The 17435-nt window shown below is 47.2% G+C and overlaps 1 protein-coding gene across 1 annotated transcript in view; it reads left to right on the plus strand.

Annotated features, from left to right (window-relative positions):
* Nucleotides 1-3062: 3062 nt before the first annotated feature.
* The window catches only part of LOC125943252 (PDZ domain-containing protein 11-like), a 52015-nt gene continuing 37642 nt past the window's right edge, over nucleotides 3063-17435 (plus strand). The window contains exon 1 of the mRNA XM_049662063.1: nucleotides 3063-3327. Coding sequence (XP_049518020.1) covers nucleotides 3082-3327 — 246 coding nt within the window. The 5' untranslated portion in view covers nucleotides 3063-3081. The remainder of the gene's footprint in view (nucleotides 3328-17435) is intronic.

Consider the following 17435-nt stretch of genomic DNA (forward strand, 5'->3'; position numbering starts at 1 on the left):
TTTGTTTCAACTTGCACGCACATAGACATAAATTGAAAGAGATCGCATCCCAGCCTACTCAAGAAAGGTTTTCCACACCGGAGCTTTCAAGACGTAGCATTCCCTGAAAGACCCGGAGTCATCAAGAAACCAGGCGGGGCACGGCGGCCGGATTTCGATGGGGGCAAAATGCAAGAACACCATGCATTGGGTGTACGTTACAGTTGTTAAAATTTGTCGGGAGGGTACCGCTATGGAGAGCTCTCGATAATCAGATCGTGGTTTTCTCACGTAAACTTCAGGATTTATTCAAAGTTTTGTTTTTCATTTAGTGAAAAAGAAAGGAGGTGTTTGCTTGTTAAGTGGCTTCCTCCTAGATATAAGGTTTATGAACGCTTTGTGAAACACCCGTGTTAAAAACGTAAGAGATGCTCAAACGTAAGGGTTGCCATGCACCCAAGGACACCAGGCCATTCCCGCATATTGAACCACCACCCCCATCCACCACCATCACAACCACCACCACTTTTAAGCATCCTAACAATTAGGAATTATTTTTTCCGTGTCCTAAAGAAAGCCCACAGGATTTAAACACTACCTCGCTACGACGTCCAACACCTCTCTTTCCGCACAATTTTAAACCGGATGAACTTTACGCCATTTTCTGAGTCAATTCTGAGAGCATTATTTTGTGAGACGATGGCCACATCCGTCACTGGCTGATGGTGCGGACTGTGCAAAAACTGGTGCAGTTTTTGAAGTGCACTGACCTGAATGACCGTTCATATAATCCTGTGCATTGACCCGCGTTCACACAGTGTTCGCTGTCTCCCTCTCTTTCTAGTCTTCCTTTCCCCCAGTGTAGGGCAGCATACCGGGCGCTCGTCTGGGTTGACCTCTCCGCCTTTCCTATCCTTGCTTTCCCTTTTTCCACCCGTGTACCGCAACTGCAGTGCTCTTAAACGCGCTGCGGCTGAAAAAAACAGCGCTTTTACCTATAGTGCGTTGCCATTGTTGCAAACAGATCATGGTCACACTAGCGATTGGTTCTGCTTGTGCTGCTGCAATCAACAGGCATGGTGGTTGCTGATAGGGATAAGCCGACGGAGAAACCAAAATCCTCACAGCGTTGTCACTTTGTCAGCGATATAGCGAGCGTAGTGTTAAGGTTACGAACACTTTTCCTTCATTCGCGGCATGTTCGAGAGCGTATTTTGCGACGATAACTTTCGGCGATATATTATCGCCTCGGCGATGATATCGCCTTCAGGCGCGTGGTTATTGGCTGGTTGAGCAACAGCGGATGAGCTGATTGGCTAGTTGAGCACTACGTCAGGCGAAGCCGATAGTACACCGCCCGAGGTGATCGTCGCAAAATACTTTCTCAGCAGTCGCGCCGCGCAAGCGGCGGTAGACCCGGGATTTTTTTTTCATATCTGACCAACATTATTTACAATGCAGTAAAAAAAAAACTTGCTGCTTAATGGGCAACCAGCGCTCAAACTTCGCATGCCAACGGCAGCGCCGTAGCACATACGCACACCCTATAGCGAGCGGGGAAAACAGTTTTGAGTAGCACATGGTGCGATTTCGCGCTATGCATTTTGCTGCTCATCGTGAGGTACAGGGTCGTCCATATTTAAGGTGAACATCTTATTAGTATTCAAGACGTCATAGAAGCTGATGTTCAGTACATAATTTAAAAAATCATTATTGTGTTTATCGACACCATGATTACACATCGTATAACGAACATTTCACTCGTGAAGTAGAATAAACGCTGTAGTTTTACCTGCTTGAATACTAATGAGGTGTTCAGTTTAGATTTGGTCGACCCTGTAAATATGTACAGATTCTGGCGTGACTACGAATCGGCGTGCTAGAACGTATGAATGAATGCGCTTCTCTAACGCGCATGGGTATGGTGGGAGCTTGGCTAAACGCATTGAGCTAAAGTGAGCATTGCTACAGGCGCGCGTCTGTTATCATTCAGAATGTCGTACCATTTCCGTGACCTCCATATCGAGTGGTGTCAGCATATTTCAGCTGCCCACTTAAACTGCCATAGTGCCACCTGGCCAACGCTGGTTTCCCATTGGTGGAAGTTTAAGAAGTGTTGTATGGGATTCAGCCATTGGACGCTCTACAACCATTTTAATTAAGTTTTTCACGAAAACTAACACTAACGAATTTGAATAATAATCTTGCCATATTTTGCAGTTAAGCGGAGAACAAAAAGAAGGATCGACTTTCAGAATATAGCAGTAGAAAGCATGATCTTACTCGCTTTCCCCCTATAGCGCATCGGGGCCCGAATATTGTAATGATTCTGTTTCAATTGTTTCCCTTATCGCGCTTCGCCAGAGTTCTGAACAGATCGCCAGGATGGGCCGCTTGTAAGCGGTGTATGATGAGAATGAATTAAAATTGACGGAAAGGATTTGTTTCATTAGAGTTGCTAGCTTTCTTTAAATACCTCGGCTAATGCTAGCTGGAACACCTTCAGCTCGCGTGTTTTGAAATAAAGGTAGTTGTTGAGACTTGCAAGCCACCGCAGAATTTGTCCTGTTCTTATCGTTCTCATTTTGATCGGCATTGTTGTTGATCCTTTTGATCGGCAGAATACTTAAAAAGTGAATATTTACCGAATTAATGAAGCGATGAAAGGCGATTTTGTCCTCTGATGTGTTATTCTCGATCCTTTTTGCTCGGAAAAACCGTTTGTCGTCTGTAGCCCTTGCTGTCACGATTGACCTGTGCCTGTCATTTGAAGATTGTTATAGCATGCTGTTTACATTCTGTACACATGACGACTCATGATTTTAATGAACACTGCAGCCATGCTACCGATACACTTAGGGTGTTTCGCGCGCGGCCACAAACGACTACCCCATCGGCCGATTGAAAGTGGCATACGTATCAACGTACCTATTCCATAGATGAGCTTTGTTGCAAAACGAAAGCGGCAGGTGAGTATTTGAAGATAAAACGGTGAGCGCCGGAATCAACCCTTACTTACCTGATATAATCTAAAAAGCATATCACCTGTGAACTGATTGGGCCGGCCCGGTGCAGAGCCCTGGGAAGCTGGCACGCGGGTCCATGTCGTCGTCGTCGTGGCGTGAGTCGGTGCGCACGGTGACCTTCCAGCGGTCGCCGTCCAGCCGGCATCTGGACTCGGGCCGGCTGGGCTTCGAGGTGCGCGCCGCCGAGCCCGGAGGTGGTCTCATCGTGGCCCACGTCGACCCCCAGTCGGCGGCGCACCGCGCGGGGCTCAGGCAGGGGGACCGCATCCTGGCTGCGAACCACGTCCCCTTCCGCGACCTGGACCTCGAAGCGGCGCTGCAGGTGAGACGCCCGTGGTACCGCCGCCACGTATGCCCCTTGCCGACGGGCAGGGGGCCTTGTCACTCTGCTAATTTGCACTAGCCGTCAGTTCTTGTAAACGTTACAAAGAACAAAAGAAAAGGAGAAGCGGTTATAAATTAAAACCTTTCTTGAGAACGTCAGTCCCTCTGTCAGTAAGTCTGTCTGCATTGATTTAATTCGATTTTTGTTGCATCTTGTACCTCCGTTCTTTCAGGTTTTCTGTTTTCTGTTCAATGTGTAACAGAAGTGCACCAATACTCAGGCGTAGAGCTCTTCTTGGGCACTTTCAGAAATAAATGAAATGAGCATCGATGCCCAAAGGAAGTAATCGAACAACTTTAACGTCACTGTCACGTTGCATTACTTTCACCACATTTCTTTAAAATTTACAAATATCAATAATCTGATCTAACTTTCTTGGGTGCATTTCTTGCAGACGACAAAATATTCTACTGCTTCTCGTTTTAAAAACACTCTTTAGTGACCTTTCGACATTTGAATGTAAATGATTCGAGCTGCAGCACTGAAGACTCTCTCATAAGGGCTCTTAGTCTCGCGCTGTGAGCTTTGTACTGTCACAAAGACATGCCGGGATGGTATTCGACAAGTTTTGACCTCGTTACCTGCTTTGGTTACGCTTATTATCAGTTGGGAGTAGGACGCGTCCGGCACGCTATCATTAATTCGTAATGGTATTCCAACCCGTCCAAATGTCAACGTGGCTGTTTCTGTTCGCACGTCTGGGTATGGTCAAGCACGGGGCTTTCCCAAATAGCTGCACTGTTGTTCGGACCAGAAAGGAAGTACACCCCTAGCCTCTTCACCGTCTGTTGCCAAGCTCGTGGTCTGAGGACTTACTGCGCTGCTCAGAACTTGTTTTCAAGTATTTTGAGTGCACGAGTGGCTAAGAGTGAACATCGTGGAGCAAGGAACTCCTCGCCAAACATGGCGTATAAAAGTATGCACTCGATAAGCGCCGCTGCATGCCTCTGTGCGTCGCCGTTTGAATGCATGGGCGGTCAGTCCACCAGTGTGACGTCACTATAGGAGAGCTCGAAGACCGTGCCCTAGGTAGGCGGGGTTCGTCTATATATCGCATTGCTTCGCTTGTGCAACCTGTAGAGCTTCTGTTTTGTATGCCAATAGCACTATAGAAAAGCAGGGCCGCGGAAATTATGCACTTTTCGTGGCTAGCTCCTGCATTCATAAAGGCAGACCTACGGTGAATGCGATTCGTAAGAATAGACACCTGACAATAGCTAAAGCGAACGTAACATTTGCGATGTCGGCCGCCCCCCGCCCGCACTGTTCTTCAAACAAAGAGCTTTTGTGAGTTCAGCCCGTGGGGTGTATCCTTTGTTGACCTCGGTCACGTCGCATAGCGGTACTCCTATATACATGAAGTCAGTCTTTCACCGCGTTGGCAAGTGTTTTACTTTCCGAACCATGCCCACCTTCCCAAACAGGGCCCTTAAATGGAAGTGAAGCATTTTTCACACAATGTAAGCTTTCGACGAATTGTTATAGCTTTTCACCCTTGAATATGAAAATAATTGCTGAATAAGTCACATGTCACCGCAAGTTGCTTTATTATAGCGAAAAAAAAAACAGAAAAAAAGAAGAAAAAACGAGCAGCAGCGTCTGTGGAAGACGCCATGGTTCGGTTAACTGGTTCTGATGACCAATACGATCGTGACATCATCGGTGTGTATCTGCGAGGCGACTGATTAGACCAAATTCCTCACCTGAACCTGTCACCCTCCATTTGCGTGTATTGACAAAACGTTATTCCGCTAAAATTATTAGCAAAACAGATGCCAGCCGATAGTGATGCTGGACGTAATATCACCCAAGGGGGCCGGTCAATGGCGAGGAGCATTTACGAACGAAATTATTTGCCAATTCGGTCCCTTCACTTGCTTTGATATGTCGTGCTTGAGTGGAGTCCACTGCACGTTTACCCATCGGGTAAACCATTTCAGCGACAACAAGAGAATCACGACAATGGTCACACCATGTGACTACCTCTCTTTTACGCCATATAGGGGCGAATCCGTGACAAACAATTCGCACGTGTTTTGCGACTTAATGTGGTCGTGCTGCGCTGAGCTTAAAAAAAACCAGGACAAATTTGCGAAATCTATATCATCCCCATCATCAGGATTGGCTCGTACGAATAATTTCCGTGTAAGGCATTTTTGGGAACACGGGCTTTTAGATGAAATTTTATAGGAACTTCTTCCTTGATGCAATCTCTCCGTCTTCTGCCGTTCATCGTGCGGAAAAGTTTCTTTCCTTGAGCAAAAAAATACACATGAGAAGTGTTTCATAGCACATCACGGAGCCAGCACAGTTTACGCCAAACTGACTGTCATATGTAAGAGGCCGCCGGTGGCGCGAAAGAGAAAAGGAGCACGAGAAACACGGGGTTCCGAACGGCGCGAGCGCGCGAGGCGCACGAACCGAGGCATAGTCGAGGGATGAACGGAGCTGTCCGTAGAGTTTCAACGTGGCACCGGGTCAGGAAGCTCGCATCTCCAGCTATGTTCTGGCGACGGGAGACTTGGGGGTCTGGTTGAGTCCGCGACGCTGGCCGTCCAAGGTGTGGCCGTCGACCTCGGCAAGTTCGGGCGAGGCTCCTGGACGGGCTGCAGCTTCTCACGGCAGGACCAGGCACCCCAGAGAGGATCCCCCTTCTGCGGCAGACCGGCACGTTCGAATCTCCTCGGGACGCCACGTCGGCACTCCTGAAGAAGTTGCGACGCATCCCGACGCTAGGCCTAGGCAGGTGGGCCTAAGCTACGGCGAACGCCATCAATGACGAGATGATGAGCTCGCCACCGACGGAGCACTAATGAGCTAAACACCGACAAAAGAGACGACGCGATGACAGCGAGGCACAGACGTCTGCAGAATGGACAAGAGCGCTGAATTCGGGGAGAAAGAGCCGACGAGCTTCGGACTCGGACAAACGTGCAACGACGAACACAACAAGGTGACTCTTATTCGCCGCGTCCCAGCGTTAATACAAGGTTGCCTGACTTTGGTGGATTAGCCGCCACAGACGAGTGTAGGCACAATAGGAACATTCTTAGTATATTAGGCTTTAGGTTGTAACTTCGTTAGTATTGTCCCCGCGGTGTGTTTTAGTGTGCTTGTTTATTTTTGTTTCCTTTCGTTCGGGTCTTGGGTTCGTGCGTAATTAAAAATCCTTTCGCTGTGTTGCCATGCGCCTGCCTTCTCCATCTCTAACACCTGCACGCCCCCGAGAATGGTGACAAAACACATCACACTGACGTGATGCATAATGTCTCTCGGTGAATGCTAAGCTGCCTCAGCGAAGCGGCTGTGCTATTATCAGTATGAAATTCCGGCAGGGGTATGCAGCTCAGTGTCCAATTGCGCAGTAAGGAAACACACAGCCAGGCTTCAATGCCACTTGTTAGCTTAGACGTCCTTTCCCCTATTACTTGCGAATGCACTAGGTTACGCGTCGTCTTCGAGCCTTCGTTGAAGCTCAGTTATTAGAATCGATACCCAGGGCGCTATAACGTAAAATGATTCCGAACTGTTTTGATTCCAAACTCCTGACGTCCAATGTACGCAACCACCGACGCAAGCATCGGGCGGTGACACGCAGCGTTGTCTGAACAACCCAATCAAACACTCTCCTCGTTTATAGGAGGTCACCTTTGTTCGCTTTCGACACCAATAACCTCGTGTACACTCAGCGGTTTTTCTTATCTAATTGGCTGACAAGCCGCGAGGAGCATGCTCTAGTGGAGAGGGATTCGATGGGGCCGAGCGAGCACAGTGAAAACAGATAACCGCATGGAGAGGGTGGTGCCGTCTTCTCAGATTGGTCCGCTTCGCTTTACTTAGCTTGCGGTGGCTGGTCGAAAATCGCGGCGGCGTGCAACGGCAAGATAAGAATGCTGCTAAAACAGATCCTCAGCAAGGAATAGTTGGCAGAGCGATGTCGTATGCGTGCCGAAAGGGCTCGATAATGTTTTACTGCCACGCAAAAGGTTTATCATACGCAAATAAATACATGCTCACCGGCAGGTGCGAGTAGCCAGGGCCTGAGCGATCGGCGGGCAGCCATCTTCTATTCCTTTCGGAACGGGGCAGTCTGTGGCTATTCATAAAAATTTTCAGTTTTCTTCGGCATATTAATACATTTTTCGCATACACGTCACTTTGACGTGGCGAGTATGCGCGGTTTTGTGAGGTCGCGTGACAGACAGGTAAAGTGGGCGTAGCCAGAAAACATTGGACCAATAGCAGTGGGCTAATGGTGAAAAGGCGTCGAATCAGGAATGATAATTTTTCTTTTGTGCGGTTTAATCATTCATAATCAGTGTGTACAAGTTATATCAGGTGGGGAGCTATTGCGGTTTTCCTGACGTCGCGTGACAGACAGGCGAAGTTGGGAGTGGCCCGAAAACCTTTTGACCAATCGTGCAGGCTGACTACAGAAATTGGAATCATTTTGGAATCATTTTACGTTATAGTTCCCCAAGTCGTTGTATGCATGCGCAGGACGCGCACATATTCGCCACTTGGATACCACAGGGAAGGCAAACTGTAACCCGGAACTGCTTCTTCCGAGCGTACATTGTAAGCAAGATGATGCGCAAAGAGCTCAGTCCCGATATACTATGGGCGTGAAGCGCAGCAGTGTAAGCGATGCCTTGACGCCAAGTTCATGCATTATCGTTAACCGAGGTGCTACGCAATACAAATATGGACGAGGTCAATGTTTTATTGCGTAGCACCTTGCTTAACGATGTACGACCGACTCGCCCAACAACATGCACTATTGAATCACGCACTATTGTTTTTGTTTATTTTAAAGTTTTAGGAACATAATATACGTAGTTTCGGATAGCCCCCTAACATTCTTGTCCCAGTCTGTGTTTGTTGAACACATGACGTTTCACTGAGATATATCGTAAGCTATAGAATCATGTATGTACTACACTCTCCAGCGAATCGACAGGCCTGCTTGAAAGATATATCCCCTCATCATCAACCAACCATGCCACGATCACTGCATACCAAATCAACGCAGCTACAGCGATGAAAAGTATATTAGGAAGCTACGCTACATTGTCTTTCAAAGTGAATGCGCAACTACGCAATGTGTGTGTGAACGCGGCTCCAGTGGTTTCGAAAGCACAGTGAAGGAAGGAAGAAAGGAAAATAAGAGGTGAAAGGCAGAGAGGTTAACGAGGTTAAGTGTCCGGTTGGCTACTCTGCACAGGGGTATGGGGTAAGGGCAGAAAAGATTAGAAAACAAGAGAAGATTAAAAAGAAGAAAAAGAAACACATCAGTCCGCACAATCCCATACTTTTTCACGAAGTCCTGTTTCTTTTAAAAAGCGTACTAGCGCTTTTAAAGCAGTTCGTTCCGGCATCGGCTGGGACCAGGGACCAATAATTCTGGCTTCCGTAAGGGGACGGCTGTCTATCTTGTCGAGCGTGGTTCTGAGGACTTTCCTTTGTACACTAAAACGACGACAATCACACAGAAGATGTGCTATCGTCTCTTTGCACCCGCAAGTTTCACAATCTGGACTTGTGTCCATTCCGATAAGGTAAGAGTACGCGTTGGTGAAAGCTACTCCAAGTCTTAGGCGACAAATGAGAGTTACCTCCCGTCGTGGTAAGCCATGTGGAAGGCGGAGCTTCAGATTAGGATCTAGGGAACAGAGGCGCTGGTTTTTAAAGTCCGTTGAATTCCAGTGGGCTAACGTAAGCTCGCGAGCAAGCGCACGGAGCTTTCGTGCTGCGTCTGTTCTGGACATAGGGATAGCGACGCAATCGGTACTGGTATGTGAAGATCGAGCGGCTGCGTCCGCTTGCTGATTTCCAAAGATACCACAGTGACTTGGCAGCCATTGAAAGACGATGTCATGTCCTTTGTCAACTGCCTGATGGTAAATTTCGCGTGTGTCCGCGACAAGTCGTTCGTGGGGTCCACGGCGTAGTGCAGAGAGCAAACTCTGGAGGGCGGCCTTGGAATCGCAGAAGATAGACCATTTCTGGGGCGGTTCCTGGTCGATAAATTTCATTGCTGCACACAGAGCTGTAAGTTCCAAAGGCGTCGTCGATGTCAAGTGCGATTTCCAGAATTTTATTACTGCAGATTTTGCTGGGACAAATACTGCAGCTGCTGAACTGGAGTGCATGAATAATTTACACCCATCTGTGTAAACATGTAAGCGGTCACTGTGGACCTCATGTAGTAGCAATAATGCTGCCTGCTTCAATGCTGCTGACGGCATTTATGCCTTCTTATTTACGCCTGGAATGGTGAGGCATATTCGAGGTGAATGCAGAGACCACAGTGGCAACGAAGACCATGCTGCAGGGACGTAATTCGATGGTAGCGATGCTCCGTGTATAGTCAGGAGACGGCTAAAACACGTATGCGGCCTAGTTGTTGGCAGGCAAGCCAGATGGTGAAAGGGCGACCTTGCTACATGTCGAATGTGCACTCTGAGAGCGTCGACTGCAAAGTACGTTGATACAGGGTGGTCACGTGCTATGGCGATTGTGGCCGCTGTGGATGCACACTTAGGGAGGCCGAGGCACGTCCGTAGAACTTGGGCTTGCATACTCTGGAGTGTTCGAAGGTTCGTTTTACTGGTGCTTCCCAGCACGGGCAGACTGTATCTTAGGAAGCCCATAAATAATGCATGGTACAGCTGTAGCATCGACTGCACAGATGCACCCCAAGACTTTCCGCCGATAAATTTGAATACATCTGCTATTGCAGTCAACCTCTTTTTTATATATGAAATATGTGGCGTCCAAGACAAATCACAATCGATGATGACTCCAAGGAAGCGGTGTTTTGCTTTGTAAGCAATTACTTGTCCATTTATGCGTATAACATATGGAGTCATTGTTTTGCGCGTAAATGCGACTAATCGGCACTTTTCGGAGGATAATTTTAGGCCTTTCATACGCAGATAAGACGATGTTTGTGTGACCGCCTTCTGCAGTCTCGCTCGCATCTGCGGAGGAGTTACGCCGGCCGCCCAGATGCAGATATCATCTGCATAGAGGGATATATGGACCGTCCTTGGCAATGATCCAACAAGGCCTAGCAGTGTAACGTTGAAGAGCGTGGGGCTTACCACTCCGCCTTGTGGCACACCTTTGCTGGTGAGATGGTGGGATGTCATTCCATCTTCTGTAAGTACGAAGAAGGATCTATCCTCCAAATAGCTGTGAATCCAGCGCAGTTCACGGCCACCAATGCCCACATCGATCAAAGCATCGAGGATTGCTTGGTGCGCTACATTATCATATGCGCCTTTCACATCAAGAAACATCGCCATCGTTAAACGTTTCATGCTCTTTTGGTGTTGAATGGATGTTACCAAGTCAAGCACGTTATCGAACGATGACCGACCGCGCCGGAAGCCCGCCATTGCATTCGGATATACCTCATTATGTTCTAAATACCATTCAAGACGTGTCAACACCATCCTTTCCATTAGTTTCCCAACGCAACTGGCAAGAGCGATGGGACGGTACGATGCCAAGTCTAATGGAGATTTTGAGCTCTTAAGTAATGGTATTAGGCAGCTGACTTTCCACTCACAAGGAATCAATCCTTCGCGCCAGTATTCGTTGTACCTCTCCAAGAGTACACTGCTGGCTTTGTGGCCAAGGTTTCCAAGTGCCTTGTATGTGACTCCGTCTGGCCCAGGCGATGATGACTTCCTACAAGTCGCCAGCCCAGCTTCGAGCTCCTCCATAGAGAACAAGAGATCCATGCGAGGGTCCTTGGATGCCACAACATCACGTGCTAATGATACAGGTCGTGATGGCAAGCCAGCTATTCTTGCGCAGAAATCCTCAGCAACAGTGTTGTTACCACGTTCCTTTATATCACACTTTTACAGAACTAGCCCAATGTGTGGATATTTTTCGGTTTGATAGTTCTGATAACCTGTGAATATTTCACTGACAGAGAAACAAGCGCAAGTGCAACGGGTGTTTTTCATCTTCATGGTACATGTTTAAGAGCGATGCAGGGAACGTGATCAAGAAGCCAACAATCATGTTGGCTTCATGGGCACCACGCCCTACAGAAACGGCTATTTTCGAAAGATGCGCGTTTGGTGCATATAAGAGCAAGATGAGACCAAATTAGGTCGGAAAAGATAATACAGTGAAGAAAAAGCACTATAGTGTTTACTGCCGCGCGCCGAAGCTAGCCGTTTATGTCCTCGGCCGTTCAAGAACGGAGAGCGAGATCGTCAATGGAAGCAATCAGGCGCCCGCGAGAGCGGAATGGTGAGGAACAGTGATTACAAATGAAAGCAGCATAGGATGTACAATGCGTGACAAAGCGACGACGATCACGAAAAAGCCTGGGCTGCCTACTTCGTTGACACCGGTCTAATGGTCGCTGCCGAGCTCTATAGGCGCTATCACGTAGCAGAGTGAGGCCATTCAGTTCCCCAACTGTATTTTACGAATGAAGTAGCTGCCCTGGCTGCAATGATGTCGAGCTCTACACCATGTGACCGCCGTCAGTAGATTGCCGCGGATGATCAGAGAAAGGAGAATGGGAGGAGGTAGGGAGGGGAGTGTGTGTGCGTAGAGGGGAGGAGGGCTTGGGGTACGTAGTTAGCGAAGCGTAGCAGAGCGCTAATGGCACTAGCGGGCACCGCGCTTCTGCGCCGCGATAATTCAGACTCCTTGACTTTTTTATTGCTTTAGGTGCTTCGTAAATGACCTTGGAACAAAACCCAGTAATTCGACATTTTAGTGTTTTCACTGCACATAAAAAACATGCATCCCCATACTCATATACAGTGTTTTATTTTTATTTTGTTATTTCAAACACTAAAAAAAATCCGCTAATGTTTACCCTAAATACGCCTCTACAGAATATTTATTTGCCCAGTCGGGCGCAATTGCAAAACAAAAATAAAGTAAATAAATTGCATCTAAGCTAATTACAATAATTAACTTCTTGGTTACAAACTTTACAGCACTTGCACATGATTATATTGGAAAGTTTCGCGGAATTGTAAAAATCTAGTTACGCCTTTCTACAGTCCAAAATGGACATGTAGACCGAAATAGCTGGCGTCAAAATATTCGTTCAATTTACCGGATTACGCATGCGGCAACGCAACTTGCGGCTCGCGGTGCAAACCCATGTAACGCAGTGGCGCGTAGCCAAATGAAGCTTCGCCATCATCATCATCATCAGCCTATTTTTATGACCACTGCAAGACGAAGGCCTCTTCGTGCGATCTCTAATTACCCCTGTCTTGTGCTAGCTGATTCCAACTTGCGGCTGCAAATTTCCAGATTTCATCACTCCACCTATAGTTTTCTGCCGTGCTCGACTGTGCTTCCCCTCTCTTGGCACCCATTAGGTAACTCGCTATGAGGCTACGCTATACCACATGGTGAGGTGGTTTATCTCACCTCTGCTGCTGAAATTATACCATGCGTCAAATCGGGAGGGGTGCAAAAGCGCCAATTGTAACCAGATCGTGGAATGAGGCAAGCGCGACATCAGCTTCGTTTTGCGCCACACTTCGGCGCCACAGAGGCTGTGAACGGAGGGCTGCGTTTCTGGGTGCCGCATGCGTAATCACGGCAATTGATGGAATACGAACGTTTATACAGACAAGGACGTGTGACCAGTCCATCGTGTACGTCTTGCGGTGGCTGCGAGACACTTCAGAACCTGAAATTTGAGTGTCCCGCTTTCAGTGCGCAACGCATATCGCTAATGAGGGACTATGATCTCCTTGGCCTGCGGTGTACGACACTAGACGAATGTTTATACCCCAGTGGTTGTGCGTCTCGACGTGATCAAGCTCATCGCGCTCTCCTTACTTTTCTAGAAGCAACGAACTTATGGGCACGTTTGTAACCCAGCAACTATTTCTTTTATTTTACATTCTTTAGAAGCGTGACCTGCAGGGACGGGCCCTACTGTATGTTGTACTCTATTCTTTGAGATTTGTCATCTCGCTCTTTCTTGCCTCCCCTCCTTTCTATCTTTCATTTCTATGTTTGTCTCCTCCTTTCCGAAGAGTAGGCAGGCGTTGTGCCCCTTCCGGTGGCAGTTGCCAGCCTTGCTCCTCGCTTTTTCTTTCCTGTGTGTATGTTTACAAATCAAATAATAATAATGGAATAATTTAAAGCCAGAGTTTTCGGTCGACATGTCTATTTCGAAATGTGAATGATGATTCTTCCGAGCTCTCCAATATAATCATGTGCCGTTAAGTTTGCAACAAAGAAGTTAATTTTTGTAATTAGGTTATTTAGTGAATAAATTACCTAGTTTTTTTTCTTACAAATAATGTCTGTCTGGGCAAATGATTCTCTGTAGTGACGTGGTTCGGGAATATTTGTAGGCTTCTAAAAAAAATGTGCTCGAGACAAAACACGCACACACACGCATGCAGGCATACAGTGTCACCCTACATCTATACGAAACTCCAATACAAATCACGCCTGAGCAGGAGCTTAAATTTCCCTGTCATCACCATAACATGTTGCTCGCAGAATAACTCGCGATGTATTAGCTGACAGAAAACCCTCCTTCTCCAGGCTCATCTAATTCTACAGACCGGTGTCAGCCGTGAAGCTTCCGGTAGCCTGCATACATGGACAGAATTCAATGTGCAAATTTTTTGTCAAATCTCAATCTAAAATTCAAGTTATTCGGATGGAAGAGCATTTAAATATTGAAATATTTTTGTAAAGGAAATGACTACAAATTAATCAGTTGAGGACTACTCGAGTTATATGCAAAATTTCCAATGTGGGCACACACCAATGAAAAAGGCTGCCTCATCAGGGAGTTTTTGCTTCAGTATATGCTATTAGCTTGGGGCAAGACGTATCTGGCAAGCATCAAGACGTAACATTGGAAAACTACATCGACGTTGATGCTGTCTACATAATTCTGTCCTTTACCAAAACAGAAAAAAAGTACAAAAATAGATCCGGACAATAAATGCTTATTTTAACATGTGGTATTTGGTATTCGTCATCAATCCTCCACAAATATGTCACAAAGTTTTCATCCCAGTCCAGAAATGAAAGAGGCACGCTTCGTCGTGATGGAGTAGAAACAGTTCTACCTAACCAGTTTGTTTCATACCCAACATTTGCATATTTTACGAGCAAGGACGCCCATTTATGCCCAGGTTCTTGGCAATTATTAGCAGCAACACGCCTGCAGGGTTATGAAATGTGCCTACCGGCAGCCACTGACAATCGCTGGAACAAGACTAGGCAGTATGATTTGTGTAATTTTTCTTCAATAGCTCTAATTCAATTAATCTGTGAGATTACTGCAAGCAACGTCTAGTGCTGCAGATTTCTATTAATCCGCGGATCCACGGATTGATTCCAGCGGTATTAATGATGCATGCCTCAGTGGTCGTGACTGGAGACACGAACCACAATGCTTCGACAAAAGACGACAGCAGCGCTACCTGATTTTATGTTTGCTCTATGCAGTGGACTATCAACTATATCGTTGCAGTTTCAGGATTCGCACGAGCCTGGTTCTCAAATTGTGAAGGCTTCATCGTCTACGAAACTTCACCATTCATGTTTATTTTGCTATAATGTTGCTTTACTGTACCCACAAGAGGTGTTAGCGGGGGGGGGGGGGGGGGGGGTGGTACGTTAGAACAAGAAAATGCATGTGTAAAAATGCAGCGACAGAGAGGACAACAAAGAATCATCTCAAGTACATGCGCATCTCGGGGTGACGATATCTGCTATGGCGTTAAAAAATTTTCTGCGTTGTCTGAAATAGTGACAGCCCGGCCGGGAAGGTGGCTCCCTTCAGTGTTGTACGGAACGGCATTGCAAGGTACGGCGTTCCTGGAACTAGTTCCTTTTGGGAGGAACGGAGTAACGCTGCTGTTCCAATAAGGCTCAGTGGAACTGTAACGGTGACTCGTTACGTTTATGAAGGAACGGCAGAGGGAACGGCGTTCCTTCTGTAAACGTTCCACGGCATTGAACAGACGCACGCACGTACGCAGCACGTCACGCAGGGCGACCACGTGAGGCGCAAACTACTACTACTTGCCTGTCACGTGACTGTGGGGCATTTTTTTTCATGAGATCTCTGTTGTGTGTTTTTATTGCTAGGCTTCAAGATTGCCACGTGACGCTGCCTCCTGTAGTTTCTTTCCTCCATGCCGGCATGCCGGCCTGTCGGAAAGGAACCATGACGTCAGGATCGCAGCACCACTCGAGGGACTTCGTAGTGGATGGAAAGTCTCCAGTCCTCACATCCTCACGGACACCGAACACTCCCAGCCGAGGCACAGCATGAGCTGCCGCGGTACTTGCTGGTACCAGTTGACTAACCTCTGTCGCATATGAACAACTTCGAGGGATTTAACCAACTTTTCCTCAAGTACAACACGGCATACCCTCAAGCGCTTCCGTGGAACGGCTCTTCAATATTGCCAACAAAGTACTAACGAAAAAATCACCAGCACTTCCCCGGTCAAGAAAAGGGGGGTAAGCGAAGCTTGTGGCAAGACGACGCTGTCGCAGTCGTTCCGCTTCTTTTGCCCTAAACTCACGGTCGGCGGCTCTTCACTGACGTTTGGCCTCAACATCGTGCTCCCACAACTTGGGGTCCGCGCTTCTTCGCTGACGTTTAGCCTGGGCTTCAGAAACCCTCACGCTAAAATCGACACGTCGACGACGAGCCCTTTCCCGATCGAGTTCGCGGAGCCGTCGCTCAAACGCAGCCTCTTCCTCGGCGGAATGCACCACGCACGGGCCTTCCCATCCGGAGCCCGAAACTGATCTGAGGCGAGGGAAGCCCGGCGGAGCGTGTGTCACGCCCCTTTCCTTTCCCTCCCCGTGACCCACCAAACGGCCCTGATTTGTCGAGCGCGCCGCGTGATCTGGCCCCGGCGCAGCTTTCCCCGCACCTGCTCTAGTCTGGGAGCGGAACTCAAATGTGCGGCCCCGCTATGAGCCACACGTGATTTCTTTCTTTCGTTCTCTTCCTTCCTTCCTTCCTTCCTTTCTTTCTGTCTTTTTTATTTTCCTTCCTTTATTTCATTCTTGTCCCTGGCTCATACGCGCATTTCCAATGCCGGTATGCGCCACACGTGATTTTATTATCGTTAATCGTGACGTAACTGACGAGCATGAGATGGTTTGATGTCATGACGTATCAGTCATGTTAGTCATACATTCGTACCCTTCCATGCCAATTTTGATATATGCCAAGCGAACGAGACGCGAATTTTCGACACGCTTTCGATAGAGTTTTAGCATGACACTACCACCACCACCACCGCCAACACTTGCGAGGCAATGAAAAACGCTCGCTTAAAAAATGGGTTCGTCTGTCAGGCACCAGCAGCGAGATGCAACTCTTGCCGAGTTAAAACAAGTGACTTAACTGAGTTGCGAATATGTATTCTGGACATTTATTTTTTCCCACTCATACTGCAATATTTAATTAGCATTTATTAAACGCCTGTGTTTTTTCTTTCGATGTGATTTCTTGTGCAAGAAATTTAATTATATTGGTGCATTTGAGTAACTTTCTACTTGCGAATTTGAAGCGCAGTATCCTGACTAAGCATTTGAAGACCGAAGTGGAAAGTGCCATATGTATTGCACTTGTAATAGACGAGCAGCAAAGTTGCAGTTAGACATCTATGGAGTATGCCCGGTGCTCCCTGAAAAATTCTTATAGGAGTGTTTCTTTTGATTCTTTTTATTTCTCGATAATCTGTTGCCGGCGATGTTCAAATTCGTATAACATACGTAGTTCGATGTGAGTTTTAAATTGCTCATTTTTTTCGCCTCAGGATTATCCGACACTATACTTTAATTAGATAATCATAAAATGTAACGTTAATGTAACGAGACGTTCCAATGTTCGAAGTGTAACTGGAACGCGTTCCTTTCGCATTAAAGGAACTTGTAACGGGAACTCGTTTCAGTATTGGGAAGGAACGATGAATGAGCTTTAGTTTCTGTTTTAGAGGAACGTGTACAACACTGGTGCCATTATTGTTGCGAACCGCTAGGAATAA

The sequence above is a fragment of the Dermacentor silvarum genome, chromosome 1, assembly GCF_013339745.2.
Source record: "Dermacentor silvarum isolate Dsil-2018 chromosome 1, BIME_Dsil_1.4, whole genome shotgun sequence".
In the NCBI taxonomy this organism is placed as follows: Eukaryota; Metazoa; Arthropoda; class Arachnida; order Ixodida; family Ixodidae; genus Dermacentor; species Dermacentor silvarum.